Source organism: Pleurodeles waltl, chromosome 12 (assembly GCF_031143425.1).
Source record: "Pleurodeles waltl isolate 20211129_DDA chromosome 12, aPleWal1.hap1.20221129, whole genome shotgun sequence".
Taxonomy (NCBI): domain Eukaryota; kingdom Metazoa; phylum Chordata; class Amphibia; order Caudata; family Salamandridae; genus Pleurodeles; species Pleurodeles waltl.
This window is the reverse complement of record NC_090451.1, coordinates 670023084-670050147: the sequence shown is the minus strand read 5'-3', so window position 1 is coordinate 670050147 and position 27064 is coordinate 670023084. Positions and strand designations below refer to the sequence as shown.

General features: G+C 41.4%; 1 protein-coding gene across 2 annotated transcripts in view; it reads right to left on the bottom strand.

The window, feature by feature from the left end:
• Nucleotides 1-18334: 18334 nt before the first annotated feature.
• Nucleotides 18335-27064, bottom strand: part of ENSA (endosulfine alpha) — a 28832-nt gene continuing 20102 nt past the window's right edge. The window contains exon 3 of one of the 2 annotated variants that reach the window (XM_069218541.1): nucleotides 18335-26275. In XM_069218541.1, coding sequence (XP_069074642.1) covers nucleotides 26105-26275 — 171 coding nt within the window. In that variant the 3' untranslated portion in view covers nucleotides 18335-26104. The remainder of the gene's footprint in view (nucleotides 26276-27064) is intronic. The other variant, XM_069218542.1, reaches the window with a different exon arrangement.

Below are 27064 nucleotides of genomic sequence, written 5' to 3'. Positions count from 1 at the left end.
GCCATCAACCTCCATCAATGGATCCTCGACTGCGCCAACACCTTAGCCCCACTCAAGAAACCCACCGCCAACCAAGGAAAGAAAAAACCAGCCTGGTTCACAGACGAACTGACCGCCTCCAAAAGCCTCTGCCAGAAGCTCAAGAAGAAGTGGATCTTAGAGCGCACACCCGACAACCTCGTCTCCCTCAAAAACGCCAACCGTGAACACCACCAACGGATCCGAGTCGCCAAGCGCGCCCACTTCACTGAACGCATCAACAACAACGCCCACAACTGCAAAGAACCCTTCGGCATCGTGAAGGAACTCTCAAACCCCAACGCCAACTCCAACGACATCCCGCCCTCCCAGAAACTCTGCGACGACCTCTCCACCTTCTTCCACCAGAAAATCACAACCATCCACGACAGCTTCAACGCCACTCCGCCGCCAGACCCCACCCCTGACATCTCCACAGACGCCTGCCGCCTCACCGCCTGGACCCACGTGGACGACACCGAAACAATAACAACCATGAACACCATCCACTCAGGCTCCCCCACGGACCCATGCCCTCATCACGTGTTCAACAAAGCCAACGCCATCATCGCCCCCAAACTCCGTGAGATCATCAACCTCTCCTTCGACTCCGCCACCTTCCCAGACAGCTGGAAACACGCAGAAATCCAACCCCTCCTCAAGAAACCCAAGGCTGACCCCAACGACCTCAAAAACTTCCGACCGATCTCTCTCCTCCCTTTTCCAGCAAAAGTCATCGAGAAGATCGTCAACACACAGCTCGCCCACTTCCTCGAAGACAACTCCATCCTAGACCCCTCTCAATCCGGTTTCAGACGAAACCACAGCACCGAGACTGCTCTCCTCGCCGCCACAGATGACATCAGAACCCAAATGGACAACGGCGAAACCTCGGCCCTCATCCTCCTCGACCTATCAGCCGCTTTTGACACAGTCTGCCACCGCACCCTACTGACCCGCCTCCATGGAGCTGGCATCCAGGATAAAGCCCTCAACTGGATCTCATCCTTCCTCACCGACAGAACCCAGAGAGTCCGACTCTCCTCTTTCCGCTCCAAAGCCACCAACCTCATCTGCGGCGTCCCCCAAGGATCCTCCCTCAGCCCTACGTTGTTCAACGTCTACATGACCCCTCTCGCCAAACTGGCCCGCCAACATCACCTCAGCATCATCTCCTACGCCGACGACACCCAGCTCGTCCTCTGCCTGACCAAAGACCCACTCACCGCCAAAACCAACCTCCACGAGGGACTAAAAGCCATCGCCGAGTGGATGAATGACAGCCGCCTGAAGCTCAACTCCGACAAGACGGAAGTCCTCATCCTCGGGCGCACCCCTTCGGCCTGGAACGACTCCTGGTGGCCCACCGGTTTCGGACCCCCACCCACCCCAGCCAGCCACGCAAGAAACCTCGGCTTCATCCTGGACTCAGCCCTCACCATGTCCAAACAGGTCAGCGCTGTCTCCTCTTCCTGCTTCAACACCCTTCGAATGCTCCGCAGAATTTTCAAGTGGATCCCAACAGGAACCAGAAAGACGGTGACCCAAGCCCTCGTCAGTAGCAGACTTGACTACGGCAACGCACTCTACACAGGCATCCCAACAAAAGACATCAAAAGACTCCAGCGTATCCAAAATGCATCCGCCTGCCTGATCCTTGACATACCCCGCCGATGTCACATCTACCCTCGCCTGAAGGACCTCCACTGGCTCCCCGTGGACAAGAGGATCACCTTTAAACTCCTCACCCACGCTCACAAGGCTCTACACAACACCGGACCTACCTACCTCAACTCCAGACTCAACTTTTACGCCCCCACTCGTCAACTCCGCTCTGCCAATCTCGCCCTCGCCATCGTCCCCAGGATCCAGCGCAAGACCGCCGGCGGCAGATCTTTCTCCTTCCTCGCCGACAAGACCTGGAACTCTCTCCCCACCTCACTGCGCCAGACCCAGGACCTCCTCGCCTTCAGGAGACTCCTCAAGACCTGACTCTTCGACCGCTAACAGCTCAACCCCCCCCCCCCCCCACCAGCACCTCGAAACCATGACGGGTACATAGTGCGCTTTACAAATGTTATGATTGATTGATTGATTGAATGTCACTCCATGTCTCTTAAACCAGATGCTTCACCTTTAGGACAACCAACTGGCATGGGTTCAAGTTCAGGATGGTGAGTGTAAAAAAATCAGGACAAAGTCAAAATTCAGGACAAAAATTTAGAACCGATGGTCAAAATTCAGGACAAAAGGTAAGTTTTGCAGACACATCAGAGAAGGTTGTGCAAGAGTATATAAATAGACAACCAACATAAGTACAAGTCAAAATAAGTTCATATTAGGTTTTTATGTTGTAATGCGCACCAAACAAATTATGACCATTGATGTAAGTGACAGTTATCAGAGAATTTTGTCCCCTTAATATGACTGCTAGAACGTATACTAGCAGACAGTAGCGATATTAGTTTTAGTGCTTGTTTTTAAAAATTTACTTTTTCTGTGCGCAGACCTCTGAAGTCCTGATAGAACTCTTCACATGAATGTTTCAAGTTCACCTGGATCTGCAATTGCATCTGAACAAGCTCAACATCACAACTATTTCATGTGTCAGTCCTGGTGAACTTCAATTGGGAAAAAATCTTCTCAGTAGGTGCATTGCTGCCTGACAAGCTAAGTATAGATGAGATTAGTTTTTTATGTTAGAAACATCACATGGCAAAGTTCACAAAACATTCAGCCATTTCTGAGCACATGGTAGGTTTGTCCCTGCCACAGCTCGCAAAGCAGGAGCAGTTATACTATATTAATTGAATAAGTATTGCAGTTCGAGATGACAAGTCAAGTTAACCGCATGAGCAGCTTTGCAGAGCTGCTGAAGGGCGATCATTTCTCTTAAGCAGCACGGTTCCAGTTCCGACAAATAATGGCTCTCTGAAAAAATCAAATCATTTTTCTAGATACTTTAAGGAGTACTCCAAAAGTAAAATAAAAAATCTCTCTGCATGCTAGCACTCAACTCTGAATCATGGGACATTAAATGACTGTGCACTTGGAAGCCAAAGAACGGATTTTCCATTCTGTCTTTTAAGTTGCTCCTCAATAACCTGAAGAAGCCTAGTACCTTGGGGCCACAAAGCTCATTCTTCTCAAGCTGCAGGATAGACTCACTGAAAATGATCGAAATGCCATGAAAAAAGAAAAAGTAAGCTTCGCTTTGTGACATCATGGCCTCCACACTTTCAAGTGCTAGAAATCCCCATATTGCTCTGGGTGTCTTTTCTTGTGTGAGAGAAAGGAAAAAGGATTTCAGTGCTGCCCAGCACTTCAACACTTCATTGATGGCTGGGAACAAAGTGAGCCATCATGTTGAGACATGCCGAAACAAAGGCTGCCACTCTAGGTCCACAAAAGAAAAAACTGATTTCTCTACAACTCCGCTGTTAGCCTAGCTGAAGAAGAGAAATGGTTGTAGACTTTTAGAATAAAGGATGCAACGCCCATAGAAAGTCTATTAGTGGCTTATTTAACACAGTTGTGTAGGATGTGTGCAGGATAGTTTGCAGGCAGAATGTCTTTGTTTGCTTCCTTTAAAAGCCAAAATACAGAGTCTGGTCATCCATACTTACGTTGTCTCCACAGTATTCAGGGATGTGTTCCAATTTCAACCCATGCCTTTTAAATTTTGTTGTGATCTGCTGTGCAATTGCAGTAACAGTCTCAGCTGCATCATCTTAGAAATCCAGCCTCGGGTAGGTTCCACCAAAAGTGAAATTAAAGTACTGCATCAAAAGTGGATAAAGGTTAATGTTTCCTTTGTTTGAGGCATCACTGCAAACAGAGAAATATCCATCTTGTAAAGTCTTCACATTCTTGCTACAATGATAGAGGTGCATGCACATTTACTGTGATGTGTGATATCTTTGTGTGGCCACAGGAGGTTTTCATTGCAATGGAGGTGTCAGGATAAATTACTTTGGACACCTTGAAGCCACAATCCAGGGAGCTGTAGATGTGATGCTTGACAGCATGGTACACCTGGATCACCGCTGCAGCTGGGACCTAAAATGAAAAAGAGAAATTACAAAGGTATAAGCAACACAGAGATAGTCTCCACTGGTGAAGAAAAGAGTTAACACAATGGGGCATAGAGCTGCAAATTTGAATTAGTGCTTTTATATGCTATTAAAATGTACTCTTGATATGAAGAGTGAGAAAGGCATGTTAAAGGCAACCTGACTTGGCAAACACTGCTGCATATCTAAAGGGAGTAACAGAATATTGCAAGATGTGTGGAATAATCAAGGGTGGAGTCTTAAAAAGTGTGACAAAGCAAGACGAATATACATGAAGTACATGCAACTTATGATACATTACGATGAAGCGAGCAATGACTTACTTTATCAACTTCCGTCTGGAAGCTTGGTTGTAGGTATGCTGAAATTGTTGCAGTCTTCACCCTGCCTGAGACAATTTTTTTATGGTGTGATCCTGCTGCATGCGTTCTGATATCCCGCTGTCCTCCGAGGGCAACAGAATATTCTTTATTACAGATGTTGCACTTGGACTAGGACACAACATTATCTGAAGACTTCTAGATGTTGGGGTGTGTAAGCTCCCATTCTGGACTGTACTTCACAAAACACTTATTTGCTTTCTTCTTGGGTGGCTCTGGCAAGGAGCATGCCTGCGAGGTAGATGTTGAATCCGAATAGGCCTCAAAATTAAATGTGCATGTTCCCTCTGCAGCACCCGATTCATAATCAGAAATTGTTTTTTTTCTGAAATTATTCTGTAAAACACTCAAATTTGAGTTGTAGATGCATGAGTTGTAGGTGCATACTGTATTCAATGAATACATAAAACGTATAAGTATTGAAGGCCTGGCAGTGCTTGGAAGAGTTGTCATATGCTGCATTGGACACCTCACTGATTCTTTCCCAAGCACGCTGTCACAGGTAGCTCTAAACACCTCTAGTTGCAGCACCAAAGCAGAGGGACAAAGAAAACCATAGTCCAAGTTAGTGTGTATGCATCATCGTGGTGGTAAGGGGGTGGCATAGGCTTGGGGTGCCTGCAGTTGGGAGAGGTGATGGCAGGTAACACTATGTTGTCTTTGACCCTATGTGGGGAGTGTTTCCATGTCGTGTGTGATGGCCACTCAGATGTGGATATTATGTTAGGAGGCATAGCGACTTGCAAAGTGGTGAAGCGGAGTGAGCGACACCTGTGCACTTCGCGGTTTTCCATATGCGCGCACCTTTGAACAACTGTGCAGGTCTTTTTGTGGCGTTTCATATGATCATAATCTATTTAGACGGTTACTGCACTGATCGTCCATGCTGACATTCTGGTTACAGTTCATGGCCCTGAGCAGGCATGTTTGGAAAAGTGGTTGGGAAAATCTGCTCAGATAGATTTGTTACTAGCATCGCATATCTGCCTGGCATTTGTAAGATTTTAAGGAGCCCCCAAAGAATGTAGCTGATGGGACTTCCTATGGTGGACGAGAGCGCAGTCCTCCAAGTGACCAGCTTTATGTGTCAGATCGCTTCTGGTATTCCATGTCTGTCAGCTGGTGATGACTAGTTTAGGGACCGGTACAGTAGTGAGTGAAGGATAAGACCCACAGCGGACAGGTCTTGTGTGAGGGTAAGAGCATTAAGCAGGAAAAGAGAGTTATTAACCAGCCTGCATGAGCTATAAGACTGGCTGCATTCTGCTGAATGTTATGGTATTATTGTGGGCCAAAAACAGCTAGATAGGAGTTGGCATTACTATCTAATGCCCTGGCTAGCCATATATCAGCCTTCCTTATCTTACCTGTGTATGGGAAATATTACACTGATTAGGCTGTTTCATTTATGGGAGCTGTGAACTGCAGATTCTCATAGATGCACAGAAGTGTGCCACACACTAGAAACTGCATAAGTTGTTGAGGCATTAGTGTAGATCAGAATGAGGAACTGACTTTTACATACAGAACATTTTCTATTGACATGGCACCAAAATGCTAACTTGCAGTTTTACCGATAAAACTATATTGTGCACAGTGTGTGAAAATGTGGTTTCAACAAATATATATCATTTGAACTTCACCAAGTAAAGTGATCCATTTGTAGTTTCCTTACTGCTGATGTTTTGAAACATTTGCACACTTCATTCATAGGTATTTAAAAGATGTATGTTGCAAATAAAACCCCAAAAAACGGGACCACTTACAACCTTTGTTTCTAGATGTCCTTTAATTAAACAACAAGTCTGTCAGCTAGTCCGCTTTACTATTCTGTCTTTGACCGCAAAGACAGAATTTAGAGAACACCAATCCACATTTTTGAACACAGCAGTGTGGGTCTAGGGAGAACAAACATGACAAAGTAGAGATAAACTAACTAACACCTTCAGAGAAGGGACTTTGCGGGCACGCTCTCATCCCTGACCCACTAATGAGATTCCATCTTTCACTGCTACTGGTAATCTCTAGCCTTTGTTCTGCATGATATACACTAGGACCCAACCAGCTCCGGGCCTTGGTACTGAAAGAGGGTCCACAATCTACACTATTGGTCCACCATGCTGATCTGTGCAGATGTTCATCTACATGCTTTTCCCTTCATCCTGGGATTCAGAGCCCCCTCACCAGATCTGTGAGGTCCACACTACGAACACTGCCCAATGTGGCAGGAATTACAAGTTTATTGTTTGAGGTGGAATTATTCAAATTAACACAACCATTATCTAGTCAGTACTTAACAATCCCAAAAGCTGCAGAGTTTCTAACTTTAAGAAAGTGTCTTTGTGTCGATGCATGTAGGACAGAACCAGAACCAATCTGTGAAGCGAAGGACTGGACTTCAACCCTAAAGGTATTGTCTGCAACGTTTGTGGAACACCTAGGGCAAGCGACTTGCTGCTACCACCGTTGTTTACACCACATAATGTTTCCAATATATTTTTTTAAGTGTTAGCTCTAGTTGAGTGATAACCCTGGTTGGAAGTCATAGTTCTTGTGAGTAATTATAGCGTTTTTCTTTTTCTAGCTCAATGTTTATCACAACCCCTATGAGCTAGGCCTTGACTGCTAGAACGACAAACCTATGAGAGTCCAAGTATTGAGCATCTTGTTCGATAAGGAACACATCCTCTCCTACCTACAATTAATGCAGTGGTCCCCGTAACTTCAAGAATCCTGAAAGGGCCTCCCTGAAGCATATGGCCCAGTTTGGTGCTTTAAATACAGATATTTCTAACGAGAGAGTACCGGTCCTCTCCCACTAGAAATGTCTGTCCATTTAAAGAACTAGTCCGGTTAGTTTATGTGGTAGGTAATAATGGAATTCACCTTATCCCTGTCTCAGGCTGCTTTCATATTGGCAGATAAAAGTATCAGTTGCAATAGGAGGTAATGTGCCCAGATCACATAGTTTTGGCCAGTGGGTGAAAAAGCCCTGATGTGGTTTCTACCTTTGAATCTGGAGCACATCTCTCCTCCTCGGCTGTTAAATCCATGGATTATATCTTCTTAATTGCAGAACAGGCAGTTAAAAAAGAAATTGGCAGATGGCAGGGACAATAGGATAGCAGCAACTCTTTCCTGCTTGCTACATACTTAAAAAAGAGCATTGAGCAGACATATCAATGTACCAATTACTATTATTAAAATACTTTTTCTAGAAACAAAGTGATAGAGGACATCTGGGTAACTGCTGACCGACAGTTCATCGCTCTTCTAAAAGTGCAGCAAACCGATAAGTGCTTCTGATGATCTAAAGCATGGGTACTCGCAAACATTTTCCCAGGGGACAAAAAGTTTTGGTCTGTGATGTGACCGAGGGCCGCATCAACGCCAGCAGAATGGCGGTCGGGCGAGGGGGTTGGGAGGACTGGCGGTTAAGTATTGGTAGGTGAAGCAAAGGGTATACATCTAGCGGCTGAATTGAGCAATATGAAATTAGAAAACCTGGGATTAATCTTAGCTTCCCCAATTTTCCAAATTGTGTGATCCTAGGCAATTGCTTAATTTTAGGTTCAGGGTCTGCACCGTACAAATCTACTTCTGTGTTTAATAAACTATAATGTTGTTCATCTATAATATGAACCCAGGCCACTCAAAAAGTGCACATAACACCTGGCTTGCTTGTTTAATTGCTTGCTTGTTTAATTTACTATTGGCGTATTTGTCAGGGTAGAAGTGAATATGAATGTTTCTAAATTCTTGTTTGAAAACTATCACATTTAAATTAATACTTCTCATTGCACTGATACAATAAATTATACTTAGGTGAAATGGAGTGTCAACTTAATACACTTTTTTGATATTGCTGCAAGATGTCTTTAAAAATGAACTTGCTTCTAAAGTGAAGGTCAGGACTCCCTGGTTACTTTCTTTCCTTAACACCAGTTAACCTTGAAATAAACAATTGCCTCTTTATTTATGATCGAGTGAAGAGCAACCCTGTACTTCTGCTGTCAAGGGGGCCACATGTAAAGGTCAACTGGGCCGCATGCGTCCCCCAGGCCGTACTTTGAGTATCCATGATCTAAAACATTCTTCCAGGGCCACACAGTCTGGTCCGTGATGTGACCAAGGGCTGCATTGATGCCAGCAGGATGTCGATTGGAGAGCAGGGGCGGGAGGTAGTGATAAGGTGAATGTAGGGAAGGTTAAGCGTATACATCTAGTGTCTGAATTGCAGAATGTGAAACCAAACTCTTGGTTATAAATCCCAGCTTCTCCACCTAACCAAATTGTGTGATCCTAGGCAATTGTTTTATTTCACTTTACCTCCTTTTTCTTAATTATCACATACAAGGAACTTGAAATACACGATTTCCTGAGGTCTGCTGTACAAAACCTTGTGTCTGATTTAATAAACTATAATGTTGTTCATGTATGAGAGAAACCCACGCCTCCCAAAGTGTTCACATAACTGACTTGCTTCTTAGTTCACAATTCACATTATTGTCCAGGTGGAGGGGAAGAAACTTTCTAAATTCATGTTTGAAAACTATCACTTTAAAAAAATCCTTCTCAATGCACTGATATAATCTTGTGTACTAAGATGAAACAGTTCTTTGTGTTAATGAAATGCACTTTTGAATGTCAAACAGAGTTTATCATACTTTTATACTTTTGCTGCAAGATGTATTTAATATTGAAGGTTTCTAAATTTAAGAGTTACTTCCTTTCTTTAACTTCAAATAGCCTTTAAATAAATATTTGCACGTTTATTTAACATTTTTAGTATTAGTGCCGAGTTGTGTTAACAGCAGCACAATGCTGCTGTAGACCTGAGGGCCTACAAGTAAATGTCAGGAGGGCGGCATGTGGCCCACGCGCTGTGTGAGTATCACTGATCTAAAGTAACCCGAGGGTGGGAGGCCTAAAGCTGTTCACATTGGCCCCAGTGGAGCAGCGGGGACTAGGATTGGCTGACGGCTTTCAAGTCACTCCTAGGTTGTTTTATAGGCTTTCCACACAATTTCCTGGGCAACAACCGGAGGGGGAAACATGCCAAATCATTGCACCCACCCAAAACCATTCAAATTCGGGACAAATGGTGTCTGTTGATTAAATTGCCATGGACAACGGACAGAAGGCCCAAATTATGGACTGTTCATGGAAATTACAGACGGTTGGTCACCCTATTCACCTTGATACTTTGAGCTTTAACCCAAAGTTTCTATCTCATTTTGTACCGAAGCTGTATCATCACTTAGTTGGTGAAAATTCACACATCTGTGGGATGCTAGGGGCTAGTCTACTCAGCCAGTGGTTCTTAACATTTTGATTTCTGTGGGCTACTGCTTATTCATTACTCAAATTTGGGAACCCAAAATAAATCATTATTGGAATCTGGGGACCTCCACTAGGTTATTACTGGAAGCTGGAGATTCCGGCCTAAGCAATTTTAAATTATTTAAACTGCAAAAGAATACAGAAACAAACATTTGTCGAACAAATACACAATTATGAAATATTTTATTTTAGTTCGCAAACAAATATGAAAAAAACAAATGATAGTTGGAAGGTTGGAACTTTTCTAAATTCAATTGAGGCAATCCATCAACTATTGTATACTTTGTGTGAAGCTACTGCAATGCTCCCACGAATCAATCTGAGAACACCAACTTAATTTAAGGCATCCAGTTTCAAATTCATCCACAGAACGTTTTAATATTTTCCATTTTGCTTCTTTATTCATCTTGAAAATTAACAGTCATCGTAATACTCCCAAGAAACTTTACCTTCTTGGGTATGGCATCACCAGGGTTCAATCCCACCCACTAGTCCGTGCCAGGCATAAATGTGGCATCACCAGGCACCCACTTCAGAATCCTGGACCTGAAGAATCTAAGAACACTGATCCTCCTTCCTACAACCTTCAAAAAGCCCTGGAGGACTGGATCGTCTCTTATCTACCCAGGAGAATGAAATGAACTCCAGGAGTCATAAGGCTGACCGCCTGTTAAAGCTACATGGATACAAGCTACATGAGGCCTTTCCCTGCAGCTGGCCAGCTGCACCTGGAATCGTTTGGCATCTGTCTCCCACCCACAGTATCAAGCTTGTGCTCCATCGTCCTAGAAGAAAAGGGGCACTGACATGTTCCTTGGCAAGAGATGGCAGTGAAAGAGGGCAAAGCCTCAGTGCTTGCAATTACCTTTTTTAAGGTCAGCCTCTAGAATGGTAGTAAAGGTTTGACATTGATGGTGCTTTCCTGGTGAGAGGAATTTGTTCAGGCTCTAATTGGTGTGCAAGGAAATCAGTGGCATCTGTCTGAAGTTTTGTCAAATGAGTTTGGCTATGCCATTGCAATATGGAACTTTAAGAGGGGAGTTGTGCCTTGATACACACGGTCATTTATCACTTCAAAAAGGTTTTTTTTAGGCCTAGTTTAGCATTCTGAAGTTTGATCTTGAAAACGTAGGCTAACTTGGAAAAGGAACCTTTAGACCTTATTTTTTCTTATGCATGGGTCTGAGCTTTGGAGACTGGATGAGGATGGTGACTGTTCACAATCCCCTCTTGTTGGCACTTTTAATCCTTCTCTCGCTGTTAATCTCATTGATGCACCAGTGAACTGACCTTTTTTTGGGATACATGTACTCCTTTTGCCTGGAGCAAGATCATTAAATACGGTCAGTATTATATCATTGTATGGTTTGATTAGCTCAGTGTGGTCAATAGAAGGATGTCCATCCAGAGTAAGAAAGCAGACTCTAGTCTAATTTGCAATGGGTGATGCCATTAACACCACTGTTAGTACCTTCTCATATGTGGCTCAGCTGGACAGGGAAAAATCAAGAATATCAAACAGGATAAAGGAGTCTTTCAACCAGTCGACAGGTATAGGACTAAGGATAAAGTAGTTGTATTTAGAAAGCCTAAGTCAATGGTAGCACCTTATTGGTGGGTAGAAGTCTGCAAGGCTGTGTTCAGTAATTCTTTTGCGGCAAAGTTCTCCTGTATGTGGTGACGCAGGGGGTACGGCAGAAAATATGCAGGGAAATGGCAGCTGAAATTTTTAAAAAAAGTGAAATGTGTTTCACCTGCTTCCTTAAAATAACCATAAATCTCCCTGCAAAAGCATCTGAGGCAATATGCCCAAAATGCAGCACTTCAAAGACATTCCTTTTCTCTACTGCTTGGAAGTTGTAGATCTTCCTGTTCACATAGTACAAAGTGTTTTTGTTCCTCTGTCACAAGATATAATAAATATGCAGATGTGCAGAGATAAATATAGTATTTATTGGCATAGTTTTGTGCAGGAGGGGCCTTGACTCATGAGAGGTGAAGCCTCAAAAGGGCCCGGAGGCTCCAGTCCCTCCACAATTTCAATATATAGCATATTAACATCTGCATATATCATATGGTTTAGAGACTCAATCATCATTTAACACATGATGCTATGTAAAAATAGATATTCATGTCTCTGACTGCTCATATTTACAAAAAACAGCTGTACTCCATACGATCATTTAACCCTTTGATTATTAGTGTATCTATTTTATTTTATTTTTTAAAAAATCAAACAGATCTCTCTCTCTTAATTAATATATATATATATATATATATATATACATTCAACGAGGGTCTCTTACCCTGTGGAATAGAGGCTATTTGCCTCAAATCTGGGAACGCAGGGTGGGGAGTTGCCCCTTGTAGTCACACTCTATGTAAGAACAAGTGTTCAGGTCAGGGAAAGTTAGTAAAAGCAGGTCGTTAAGACACTGTAAAAGTCTTAATTGTTCTGACTCATATAAATTATATATATATTGAGGGCTTTACCATAAGCCTAGTATAATGATTTAGAATAGCCTTGCATGATCGTTTGTGCGACCCATGGCATGGTTTTTACACCTTTGTGTGCAGTGAGTTCTCACATGCACCATATATACACCACAGTTTGATTTTTCATTCACTTTGTTCTCCCTTCTAGTCCTCCCTCAGACACTTCAAACAGGTAGGCCCATGTGCACTTTACTGCATTTGCCCACGATCTAGCATACTTAGCTAGCCACACATACATTAGGGAGCCTAGACCCTGACGAATGCCGCAGACTGTTTTTTGGCTATAGGAGAGGGCAGAAACATGTTGGTCATAGATTTCTGTAAGACACCTTGAATCATTATGTTCAAACCTGTCACATACTGCTTTTAATCTTACCAACAAACACCTTCATTAAAGTATTATATCATATAGGTGATTTTGAGGTAAAACTGGATCCCCGTTTTATCGAGAAAGATAACATTTCAGCACTCCCTCAGAGTTAATTAAACAACGAGGTTGAGTACGCCCAGGGGGTATCATCTTACTTGGGTGGGGCTAGGTGGTCAAATGATGAAGCATGGCACTATAATGTGTGTAGGACGACCTAGTCCGTTAAGGGAACTTCCTCACTCGTCCCTCAACACTCAAACATCACTAGCTTTTTCCATGTCTACGAAGTAGTCCGCCTAACCAGCGACCTACTCACCTCAGGAACAGGCCAGAGAGACCTGTTCTTAATATCCCCCCCACACATTGTGTTATAGTTGCTGTTTAGGAGAGGCATTGAATATCTAGACCTACGATAGGTTTGTTTATCATTTTAGGATGGATACTCTTTAGTCCTGATTTAGATTGTTTCATGAATTACGTGAGAAGTTTTTTTTTTTTTTTTTTTAAATTGGGTTGGTAGTTTTGAAACAATATGGCTGCTGTTCAGGACTCCACCGGATGACACCCTAGTTTTTTGTCCGGGACAAGAGATAGTTTCCTCTGATTCAGGGTGAGTTTATGATTAATTTACTTGTGCTAAACAACCAGGGCACGATAGGATGGTGCATAGAAACGTTTTGTTTTCTTAGTCTTTCGCGACTTAAGTGGACGTTTAGGCTGTTTCCGATTACCTGAGAACACAGATGAGGGATCAGATATCCATTATCATTCAATGTCTAGCATTGTGTACCATTGGTACAGGATTATTGTTCAGTGTTATAAATCCACAAGTTCAAAGGGGTTACAATCCGATGAGCTATGTTGGATTTAAGTTTTTATGGTATACATCACCATAATTTGTCATTTCATATCGAACACAACACGTTAAGTCATTGTATCATTTTGGTTTACAGGTTATGAGCAATCATGTTCTGTGATTCACATACGTGAATCATGATTTAAGTTTTTTAAAAACATTTCCACTTCTGTGTTATCTAGGTCACAAATGTTATGAGCAATATGCATTTATCATTCAGAGGTATTTAAAAAAATTATGACTAACTATGTTATATTGGATAGCTATTCATCGCTTAGGGCAATAGTTTTTTTTTTTTACTTGACTACAAATCTCACAGCACTATTGTTTTCCTTTATGACACCATAGAGTGAATATCAAACTATATGTATGAGTATTTCATTGTACTTGATGCAATTTATTTATGTTTAGTGTAACATTGTTTATTTTTCTAGATTACTATCCCCCGAAGAAGGGCTATGCCTGAATTGCATCTGGAGTGATAATTTTGAATTCAATATCACAACATAGGATGATGGAATCCAATGTTTGTATTTGATGAAATCATGAAGAGCATAACACAGTTTGGAAACTGATTTTTAGTTCTTTCACAATAAAGACCGTATGGGAATATAATTTTTGTTTAATGGAATACTCTGGAATAAATGGTTGAACACTTGATATAAATGGACAAAAATCCCAGGAGGGAACATTCGTGGTAGTGCACATAGGAGCCGTGATTACCAAGATTGGATAGCGCTTTTACTGTTCAAGTGATTACACCCAAGATCAGAGGGTGATACCCTAGTGCACACCCATATGGATTTACAAGGGTTTACTTCTATCACGGGAAGGTGTGTGTTGCTAAAAATATTTTTGTCATTAACGTCAGAAGTACTCACTGTCAGGGGGTCCAGCCACTTACCAGTCACCTTTAGGTCAAGGGAGAAATTGATTAACAGCGTCACATTCGCCTTTATTTACCAGTTCGGTCATTAACTCCACACTCTTCTTCCCAGTTGGTGATAAAGTGGCACAAGACAACAGCAATGCCATCCCAAATCATGTCAAGACTCTCCATGGTCATGTTGGCATCTCTTTCACTATCGATTTAGTGGACTGACTCTACTCTTCTGCTGAACACCTCAAAGGCTTGAATGACTGGTGTGTATAATTGACACTGCCAAGATCAAAAATCTCAGTGTTGATCGCTTATGATTACATTTAGGGGAAAAACAATATATCTGCTAAATATTCAATAAAATGGAGCTGTGCATCGAGTTTCCTAATTGACAATTCATTACTTGGCTGACTAGTCAAAACGGTTACGTGCTCAGGTCACACCGCAGACCTTTCCTTGGTGTTGGCGGTTAACTCAGTATAGTCACTTGGCATGGTAGCAGTGTGCCATAGACCTCAGATTAACAGTGTCATATCCGGTGGGTTAGAAGTGATACCCAAGCATAGTTAAACTCTATTTTTGAATTAATATTTCTACTCAGCGCAGTTAGAGAGCATAGGTATGTGAATGTTGCTTGGGAGTAGAATTAGCCATTCAGATAAGAGCAGCCTCTAATATGATGCAAAACACTCTCAGTAGAGCAGCTAATGAATTGAAATGCAACCAGTGTGCAAATGAATCATTTTGGTGCCCAGTTATGTAACTGTGAAGCTTTACTACCCTAGGATGCAATAAAATGTGGAAGAATTTTCTTTGACGCTCGCACCTGCATGTAGTGATGCAGGATTATGCGTGTCACATTACAGTTCTGGGATGGAGCACCCAGACGTCCAGTCTAGTTTCACTGGCTGTGGTCAAGCTTTTGTGCCCATTTGTGATTCAAGTATGTACACAGCTCGCTGCTCCACCAAATGGCTCATTGGGCATGCTTCTAGAAAGCCAGATCCAGCATTTTTATTTGCCAGGAATGTGTTGTCAAGGCTGCTTGGACTCCAATGCTAGGCCCAATATGTTTGATGGTTAACTGTACTCCATAAACAAATAGCAAGGGAATCAGAAAAACTCTCCAAGACCGAAGACCATGAATTTTGTATCAAAATAGGCCAACCTGACCTTCCTACCTTTGTACCGAAGTGATAGGCATTACAAGAAGGAAAACTGAAGGCCATGTCTTTTCTCATCAAAGTAGGTCGGCCTGGTCTTCTATCCTATGTAGTAGCTATGTGATTGGCATTACAACAACGAATGTAGTTAGCGACCATATCACTTTTTCCACTCCAGATAATTCACTTAAACCATTAGAAGGTATAATGCAAATTCAAATATTTATGCTGCATATTCCTTCGCAGTCACAGACTGCACAACAAACAATATGGTTTTCCTGAACATCAAAAATGTCAGCTCTCTAACCACCAGTTGCTTTCAAATACAAAGTTGAGACTCTTCCCATGTCCTTCTATATTGCCAGAGATATCTTGAAACGATAGTGGACTGCGAGAACAGATAGTGGACTACGATCTGTCTATCTATATATCTATATATTTATGTATACACACACACACAGATACAAATCCTCAAAGAATACTGTGGTGGGGGGAAAAAAACCACTTATCCTAATTGCGAAAAAGAAATTGGATGGAAAAGCCTCACCCACACTTTGTGGCATGCTTTATCTTTGGCTAGTCCATCCCACTATGGTAGGCTATTCCCACCACAGAGGTCTCGATCTCAGGGAGAGCAGAATAAATGACGCATGATATATGTCGAATCCTGAATATACTTTAAAAATGCCTCTGTGTATACCCCAATGAGGTTCCTTTATTTCAAGGGTGCACAGAGCAGATGTAAAAAAGTTGTGAGGATGGGAGTTGAGGGAGGTCTCTGTCATCCTTTTCTAAAACACATAATGCCAACATGTTTCTGCCACTCTACTAGCCCAGAATGGGTCTAGGGCTTTTATCAGGGCAATACAGAATTCCCTGCAGCCTGTGCAAGCAGGAAGGCAAGAATACATCTGGCCTTTAGGATCAGTCTGTAAAAATGCACCCTACTTTTTAGGGGTTACCAACCAGTCTTATCAGAGAACACCTCTTCTGTAGTCACCCATTCGTCACAAAGGTACCTTATGTCCACCTGGAATTCCTGCCGTAAGCCATCCCACGAGTTGTTGGGACATCATCATCCGGAACCGTGCTTGTGGATAGAAATAAATAACCACCTAATTTGTACACCAACGACTCTCCTTAGAGGAAAAAATTGGTGTGTGGGTAATGTGATGGCTCCCAACAAACTCTTGCATTTTTTTCTGAGGTCTTCCTAAACCTGCAGACTATAAACTTTTGAGAAACCTTTCAACAACGAGAAGGACATGGTAAATGACTCCTCAGGTTCACAATGTTTAATCCATAATTTCACAACTCTTTTTCTGATGGAATCCCTGGATGAAACCAACTTTCCAAACAGTGAGGAATTCTTGCTTTTTGCACATCACTCACTGAGATATTCTTGATGTCACAGGAAACCCAAGACGTTTTACTGTTGTCTAGAAGACCTCTTGAAAAAGGGACAAAAGGCATAGTAGAAGAGCATGGTGTTAACAAGCACTGGACAGACAGACAAAGCACGTTATAACAGGCACCAATTTCTGGCCCTGATATTTTTAACACTGCTTCTGATTTAGCAGCAAAATTAATTACACATTTTTAATAATTTTCAAACGCTGCATTCTGTCCCTCTATGGGGTGGGGGTTTATTAAGATTCTTCTAGTTAACCCTTTAGCATGTGCCAGTTACTTGGCCTCATGGCACTTACTGAAGTAGTGAATTAATCAGTAGAGGTACTTCAATAGAAAATATATTTTTCAAACAGTGTTGGGACAGGTTGTTTAAAGGGTGTCGATTATGCCAATAGGTGTATTCCTTAAGGCTAGCAGTGTCTTACAGCCTTCCAACCTGAACACAGTAAATTCTGCATTTGTGTTTGCTGTCTGTATGTGTTAGTTCAGGTCTTAAAGAACGTTGCAGAATTTTTGTAAGCTACCATCGTGATGCGGAATGTCTTTTTCTCGTCTGAAGTATATTGTTATTGGTGTGGTTTCCTATTTCTTTATCTTTTTTGTAGACAGCACAGGTATGTTTCAATCTTGCATTATTTTTGTTGTTCTTGTGCAAACCATTCATGTGTTTGATTCCCATGCTTCCCGGCCAAGTGTTGCTCAGTTATGAGAGCCCAGCTGTCACCTTTGTCTACTATTAACCGTATTTCCCCCCCTTCCACCAGTCATCTCCCAGTATTTCCTTGCCAAGGTCCACTATCTATCAATAATGCCGAAGAAGGCAAGAAGAGGCCTGCTGTCTGTTGCAAGCGAAGTTCAAGGGTCTGCCTGTTGCAAATGATGGGTAGTTCTGGTATCTGATTACCAGCGGTGCAGGACTAAACGCTGTAGTAGGTTATCTACCACTTATTCATACATGCCAACATTTTACAACTTGCAAGTGGGAGATTTTGAAAACAAATCGGGAGAATGCATTTTCCACATTGGCATACTTTGAAACAGAGCCAATTTTAGGCTGGAGACAGATAAAATAAATCTATTGTTTCTTTAAAAATCGTGAGTCTTCCACCTGAATCTGGTATGTTGGCATGTATGCTGAATATGCTTCAGTGGAAGCTTTTACTGCTTACATTTAATTAATTTACCGTGAACAGAATGTAAGTGATTGTGCATACCAGTAGATTTACTTACGGCTCTGAGAAATCTAATAATGCTTGAGGTTATTTCTAGAGTCGCCATTTAGGCATGTTAGTACAATAGGAAAATTCAAAATATACGTCAATGAACACTAGAGGTTAAAAGATGAGGATGTAAAAAATTATATATATTTATATGTATTTACGAGTCATATCTATTTACAGTGTGGCTGGGATAAACAGAACAAAAGATCAGACTGTACATTATTTCAATCCAAGTGCAAACGTGACACGACATAGGATAAAAATGAAGTTGTACATTTACAAAGCAGAGATTGTACATCCTACACATAGGATTCCAGCAATCACAAATCTGAGAATTTGTTATTTTGTTCTATGCAACTAGCAGTTACTCATCATGGTTCCACCTACTGGCAAGAAGGACCAGTGCTTCAAACAGTGCAAGATACAGGTCATGAATATGTACTTGGGCTGTCTACATGCTCAGTACTTCTTCACCCCAGTAATTACCACCTGAAAATTGTGTAAATATCCAGTGTATAGAGATTTGTTGCTACAGTAAAACAGACTAGCAGATTACTATACATGTATCTCAGCGATACCAACTAACAGAAAAACTGAGCCCAATAACTAGCGTAGGTTTTGTCTTATTCTTAAAGCAACATGTAATTATTGGAAACATACTTCCACAAGTGGTCTGTACAGACCACTTATCAGTAGTACATGGTCTTCTTTCATCTGAACCAACATTATGAGAATATGTTTTTAGCCTGTAAGTTATGTGATCTATTGTGAATTAGCTAGAAAGATAGCATTATAATGTCCGGACATCTGTGTGAAACTGTAATGAACTGTACACATGACTGTTATTCCGAAGCAGGGTACAGTGTCTGGAATCTGAAAATGAGATACAAATTCAGACTACTCCCAGCAGTGCCTTCTGTACACAAGATATTTGTGTGCCTGAATGTGATTCACTGAGTGAAATTAATCTTACAACATGGCTTTAGGATTTTCAAAGAGTACAGTTCCAATCCTAACCTCAGACGTTTCGTTATATACTTATCTCTCTATCTATCTATCTATCTATCTATCTATCTATCTATCTATCTATCTATCTATCAACACAGCTAGTGTTTTAATTGAAGTGTGTCCCAAAGGTGGGAACAGCTTCCTCGAAAAGCTCCTGTAGCCTGTTAAACAACAGCACAGAGTGTGGGTTTAGGCACTCACACATTTAGCTGTTGCAATAATCATCCATCACTCATACATAGGCTTGATGGTAAAAGGACATTTGACAAGAAACAAAGACCATCATTTGTTATCTATGTGAAGCGCAGTCTTGTTATGGGTCATTCACTGATATTTTCAACATAATATCTTCATAGTCTTTACTAAGAAAACGTCATAGCTTTCATGGACACTATCCAGAAAGACCTTCTCGCAGTACTGCTCTTACACAATCTGTGCATGGTCAAATACCTGACCCATGAACTTGACAAAACAGGAATTCATTCCTTTGATCTAGCTTGAAAATAAAGACCCTTCCATTTGATCTCCTGAAAAACACATGGGTCTGCGTTGAATTGGAAAGGTACAAGTAAAGTAATCAAGTATGAAAATTCAAATCAGAATAGTATAGATTTCTAGCTTTCCAGAGGCAAGGTGCACATCAGCACCGTACTTATAAGAATGTTCGAATAAATGGTACTCAGTGCATCAAATGATCACTCTGACCTGAAATTAACAACTTTTCCCCTTTAATGTAAAGGTTCCAGCGCTGACCTGAAGAACCTGTAATATTTTAATAAGTTCCTGAAATGAAACTCTAATAAACAATATGTTTGTCAAGATTAAAAAGGTCAACATGATCTAAGAAATCATTGAAGGACACAAAACACAAAGTCTGATTGGAGCCTTTCTCTCCTGGCCATCGGTTTCTAACCCCATAGCCATTTAACACTGTACCTCATTACCTGTAAATCAGGTGCTCTAAACAGAATAATGACAGGTGTGTTATGGACATCTGAATAAGGGTCAATTGTATTTCGGAAGACATGAATAATTATTCATGTGGATGTAGCGGAACACAGTTGAATCCCGAAAGTCATCAGACAGTAGTCATAAAAGCCAATGTCACTGAAAAACTACTAACAAAGAAAAATTACTAACAAGAGGTTTTATTGATTTGTGTGACAGATTGCAAATGGACGACTGGACTGTGTTCTATAGTGTGTCTTTGCAGACACATTTTCAACCAATCCAATCTATGCACTGGAGAATAAAGGTTATCAGGCACAGGCAATGAGGTCCAGGGTAAGAAAACAGAAGGTTGTGTCCTACATAAAGGGCTTAGGTAGTACGGTGTTACACCCATCCTATGTCTATTCCTCCATGAAGGCCTAACAGTGGTACATTTCAGATCGATATTGTGGACAGACTGGGACTCCTGTTCCCTTGGTCTGCCCGTTTCCACCAGCCAATGGTTAGCAGTCACATATAGTGTGCTCAGAGACTTGCAAATTAATACCACAGATCCATTCAGTTCACACAGATCCCGACATTTAAGAATCTAGCACTCCATTTAATTGGACGTACCCCTGCCAATATTGATCCTCAAAGCCATTTTGGTTGCCCATTGTCTAAGGCTTGCGGGCGTTTCTAGTCTGCCACTTCTCTTACATTTAAGGACTGCCAAGTTTATTCCAGTTCTCATAAAGAAGTTTCAGATTTGAATTACACTGCAGATAAAGACAAGCAGCTCATCCAGTCTGCCCACCTCTCTACAGATACACAAGGCAAATTCTGGCTGACTGTTCAGTCCATCAATAAGGACGAACAAGACACACCCAGACTGCTAATTTCTCTGAAATGGCAAAATTATTCCAGTTGCCCATCTCCCTGCAAATATGAACCATAATACTCAGACATTCCACCCATATCACTTAGCTAGGTGACTATATCTCCCCAAATCCCATTGCAAAGAACTGCACTAGGCTGCAGTCATGACATTTGTGAAGCCCAATGTAGCACTACTCCAGTCAGTGACTGTATCAGGACAACTGACATTCACCCACCTGCAAACCTGTCACTAGGCAAAAGTAGACTGATAGGAAACGTGTTTGATGGAACTGGTACAAAATGAATCCAGAATTCTTCTAAAGTTATCCAGTGTGTTTTAGAGATGCATATGCAAATGTTTAGTTTATGTTGTACTAAAATGTTTAGAGCTAATGATTCGCAAATAACAATCAAACTGCCAAAGAGTTGCAAATTGAAAACAGGTTTCAATAAGACAACATATTTAAAGCACCAGGTCAAGCACTATCCCGTACAGTTAGATACAATGAGGACAGCTATCTGGCTACTATCTCCTAGGTTTCTCGCAGAATAAGAAGCACTGCCTCCAATTGAAAGTAGGTGGAATTTGTTCAGACCAGACTGCAAATATCTTAATATGTTGACCGCCATTTGGTGAAATAGATTGTCAATAGGCAGATTTGTTAACAATCACAAGCTGTTTCATAAAGAAATGTGCTTACAGCAAAGCACTGGTGAGCTGCGAAGCATTCCCCAAGTTTGAACATTCTCAATGAGGGTTTATTTTGTACACATTATGCTTAAGCAGATGTCACCCGAGATGTGCACAATGATTTTAATTTAATTGCCACTGCTAAGGTTTTGTGCACTAGACCATATAATGTACTCAAGCACAAATCACAAAAATCTGCAGGTGAAGTTGCATTTAAATGTTCACATTCATTTTCATGCCAGTTTAAGGTTCAGGTATAAAACCAATTACAAGGAATGAGTCATATTTAATCACTTGATGTAAATATGTGTATAGCGAGGACATGCTCTGTGTTGGCTTGTTTAACACTACCTGCTAGAAGTTCCAACTATTAAGGTTCAGCAGTGCAAAGCTCGCCCACACTCGACTGCAAAGCCTAGCATTTGTTTTGAGCTTCTTTCATTCGTGTTACAAACAACATGACATGTAGTTTCATTATCAACAGTTAAGGTCGTCAGAACTATTTTTCTTGCTGTGATGCTCAGCAAACGCAATATCCTCAATCATATCCTTTGCGAATGTTATGAAACAGAAAAAACAGAGACCACTAGCAGATCAGTGGATATGTAGAATTCAGTGCAGTAGAATGCCTCACTTGGCCTATGGAAAGGTAGTCTACAACATCACACCCATCAAGTATACTAAGTTTTGTTTAATTTAGCTTTTTTCTCTGATTAGATCTTGGTGCATATGCTTACTTCCAACTTTTTGGATAAACCTAGAATTGTGTATGTTCTAAGTAGCTACTAAATGCAAAAGCCAAACACTTTAAACAGACTACACAAACCAGTTATTCTACTCAGCTTCACTCCAAAGGGAGAAGGAAGTAATGTCAGCTGAGTCACCTTACAGTGTATTTTTGTGATCATTGAAAATGAACTCCCATAACAAGTGGAAGTTTCTCTCCTAAAACGGCTGTCAAGTGTATAACTCCTGGCCCCAGTGAGAGAGACGTTTCTGCTTTTAGAGAATATCAAGTGGTCTCAATTACTGAACTGGCTTAAAGACACACATTTTAAATCAACCGTATTATCTCAGAGGTCATTTCACACTGTCATTTGAAAACCATTGATAAACATTTGCAAGACTGCTTCATTAAAGGTTGACGTCTCTGGTGATATTTTTTCGCATACAGTAATTTAGAAATATCCAGTGAATTTGTTGCTGCCTGGGACATCAGCTAAGTGTCAAGTGAAAATTCAGCTATAGCTAAATAGTCAAACACACACAGCAATATAACTTAAACATGTGCCACATGGCAGCAGCTATAGAAGACTTTCTAATTGGGACTACTGTACGAAAGGCGCTCATGTTTCCATCTAGTAACTAAAGTTATGTGGGCTCAAATCATAGAAGTACTCTCCCCTAGCAACGTTTTGGGACAGGGATATACGAGATGGGTGACTCTAACCCTCAAAGACATACATTTCTCATATTCATTTGATAATTTTCAATCAATGAGCAACACACAGTTCATCTTTTTAGATTTGATTAATCACGTCAGTTCAAAGGTGAAGAACATCTAACAATGTCCAAACGTGTTCCCTCCATTCTCCAAAAGGGAATAGCCTCCATCATTGGACACTAATTGATGAGTTTGTCTCTGCACTAGAGGTGCACCATGGAATATTAAAAACGTGTTTACTGTCAAATACACCACTAATGAACAATAAAACTTTTTACATTTGCTTTGCCGTATTTGCAAGTGCATAAGATCCCCACACAACTCCCATAGTAAAGTAGAACATAAATGCCACCATTGTTTAGACCAATAAGAACAAGCTCACCCTCCCCATGGTGCAGACAACAGCCAGAAAAACGGTCTGGTTCTGCGAAAATTGGGAATCCCCTTCACATTGGCTGAGGTGTGTAACTTTTAGTCTCTGGGTTCTGCATCAGCAAAGCACTATACAGTAAGCGTTTGTAGGCAGAGATCTGCACATCCTGGGACAATCATAATGAAGCACTTTATTTCCTGGTCCTGCCTAGACCTTACTTGCATGCAGTACCTCTGGAGAAAAAGCACACTTTCTTAGTGAAAGCAGCCAGAGCTTTATAGCAGAGATGCATGCATATAGCAGAGCACAGATTATGAAAGTGTCTCAACCGCTATGCAAGAGGGCTATCTGTTTTTTTTTCTTCCCAAGGATTGCACTGCTTTTTGCTGTACATGTTTCCCCCATCTGGCATTTTTTTACACTCTGGTGATCACCTGTTTCAATATTGTGTTGTGTGCTTGAAGTGAACAATTTCGTCGTCCCAAACCAAAAACACAATTAAAAAAACGAAAAAAAAAAAAAACATCACTCACTCTACAACCACAGAGAACTGTCACGTCACTGTAACTAACAATATAAAGTATTCTTTTCACCACTACAAACATCGCAGGCTAACTCAATGTAAACTAAAAGTTGCATAGGCCTGATCAGCAAAGCTCGGAGACTCCAAAATAGGGATTGGTGAACAATGTTAGCAGGCTGTGACCACAGACGTCTCTTCTCATCATGTCCAATGACTCACCCTTGAATAAAAACAATTTCTCAAACTGAAAAGTACACTTTCTTTTAAAGTGTCAATTTAGAACTTGCTGTAGTTAAGTAGATGTTTTTGACTTTTTTCTGATTAAGAGCCACACCAATGCTAACGAGCCTGCTTTTAGAAACCTTGAGCCAATCTCACTGTATAGCATCCAAGCCACCAAAAATGCAGACATCTATTTTCAGGCCCTCAAATCACACATTTTAAAAAATCAGGGGAGGAAGCATTTACATATTTTGTTTAAAGTCAGTTGGTGACCCATACTCTATGTACTTTTCTCCTATAACCAGCAGCATTAGGTCACTACAGGGAGCTGGGGACATTCCCCATCCTGCTGATATATCACCTACAAGCAACGTCCAAATGTCTTTTCACAAGATCTTAAATGCAGTTTGCCTCTTAAATTCATTACACCAATCTATATACAAACAAAACTGCAGCAGAAAATGTTACCCAGCTATTATCAGTTATTTCACAGCTACAAAAATAAAATTAGGTACATTTCTTTATGTTAGATGTGCAATTATGTTCAACATCCATAGCAGGGCACTGTTTCATCACCTCACTTCCTCTATGTCTTGTACATTTTCTGGCTTGGACTCTACAGGGAAATATCCACCACCCGTGCTCTGGACAGCCAGGAATTTTCCTAAGCTGTTTGTCTTGGCTACTGGAGGGTGATCAAGACTGCTCACGTCTCCACTCATAAGCCACCCATTAAAACCTCAGGCACTTAAGAGCCTTAAAATGAAGATTTGATTGTAAACCAAACATCAAAACTATCAGCCTACCTTCAATGAAGAGCTTCCTGATAATCTACCTTCATGAGAGGACATCCGCTCATGGTTGCTTTTACTGAACATCTGCTCACATTCATGTTGACCATCAGTGAAGGTCAGCTAAAGCGTGAAGCCAAGAAGTGGGCCTTCACTAACCATGAGCTGAAGTCTGAACTCGCTTCATGTCTGTAGAAGTTGGACATGGAGTCAGCTGAATCTGGCCCTTATCTCGGATCAGCTGAAGGCAGACCTCAGTGAATCTCAGCTGAAGTTGGCCACTGCTGAGAGTTAGCAGAAACCAGTCCTTACTGATAGTTAGCTAAAGCTAGCTCTCAGTGAGCCGGCTCTAAGTAAGCATCAGCTAAAACTGGCCAAGCTAGGAGATCTGCAGAAGCTGACTTATTGATAAGTCCGCTAATACCATCTCTTATTGCGTATATGCCAAAGCCAGCCATTACTGAACACCAACTCCAGCTGGTCAGCACCTGAGAACAACTTAGACTGCCATGAGTGACTCAGGCTAGCCGTCAACAAATGTAAGCTCACGCTGGTGCTAAGTGAATGTTAGCTGTAGCAGCCCTCATTGGTGATTAGTTGAAGCTTCCATCTGTGTACGCCCTGGAAAGAGGAGCCTTGATGAAAATTTGCTAAAGCTGACCCTAGTTGAGTGTTTGCTCACACTGGCCCTCACTGCACGTCAGCTAAAGGTGGCTTTCCTTAGGTGTCAGTTATGTTGGTCCTGACTTGAAAACTTCATCTCAAGCTAGCCTTAGCAAGAGCCTCAACTTAATAATGAAGTTTATCCATGAGTTAGCCACGCCGAGAGATGCAGATCTTTCAGGAACAACAATGACTTGTTAAACATATTGATCACCAACTGTAAAAATCTGAGCATATGGCCAGGACTTAACACAACATCCTGATTCATTAAAGTATGAGAAGTGTTGGAGTAAGTGAAATCCGTCCATCCCAGCCCTAGGATACAATTAAGTTCGACAGGTGTTTCTTCTGACGAGCAGGAAAGCACATTATCCAGCCAGCTTGCTGGTCACAAGAGAGGACTTTCGCTGGGGCAGATCCTGCGGCGTTGGGATATGATCTCCTGTCACCAGATTCTTGTCCGGCCCGGCACTTGGCAGCTGCTTGTTCTTCATCTTCGCCTTGGCCATATTGTAATCGCCAGAATCAAAATACTTCTGCTGTAAAAGATGGGTAGAGGAAAGGCTAGTTTACTGTATAAAAAGTTATGCATTATTTCAAACATGCCTTGTAGACATAGGGCACAGTAAAATGTAAAAAGATCAGGAAGGTAACTGACCTCATTCGGAGAGAGCAACATTAAAAAAAAAAAAAAATTAATGCACTACCTCTAAAGTCTAGATGAGAAGTGATGTGGAGAGATGAGCCTCCAAAGCATAGTTCACAAACTAGATGGTTTTAAGATTATCTAAGACGAGCAATGCTTCTGATATTTTACCACTGCCCATCCTCCCAGAGCAGATGTGGAATTTTTTAATAGGTGAACTCATTACAATTATCAAACTGTGCATCTGTGTTCCTGTCTCCCTTCGAAATTGTATAGGTTAATGTGTAGGTTTGCTGCAGCCAAAACAGACTATTGTGAATTCCTTACTGCCTCCATCCACAATGTCAAGTTTTTTTCTTGACTATGCCATTTGATAACACCTTACTGCCAGTGAAGGAATTTAATGTTGGATAACATTTGCGTGAGGTATATCTCCCCCCCCAAAAAAAAAATCATGAAAATTTACACTCCATTCTCTCCCAACCCTGTTAGATCTGGAAGTAACCCTTACAGGCAACCTTCTAAAGGAAAATATGAAATGGAAATAATGAATTTCTAGCTTTCACATTTAACCCCTCCCTCCTCCCTTACCGCTTTTGCCGACCAATGGATCAAATAGCAGGGTTCGTCAGTTATATGGTTTAGGTACATTTACAGTCTACCATGATAAACTGGGTCTTTC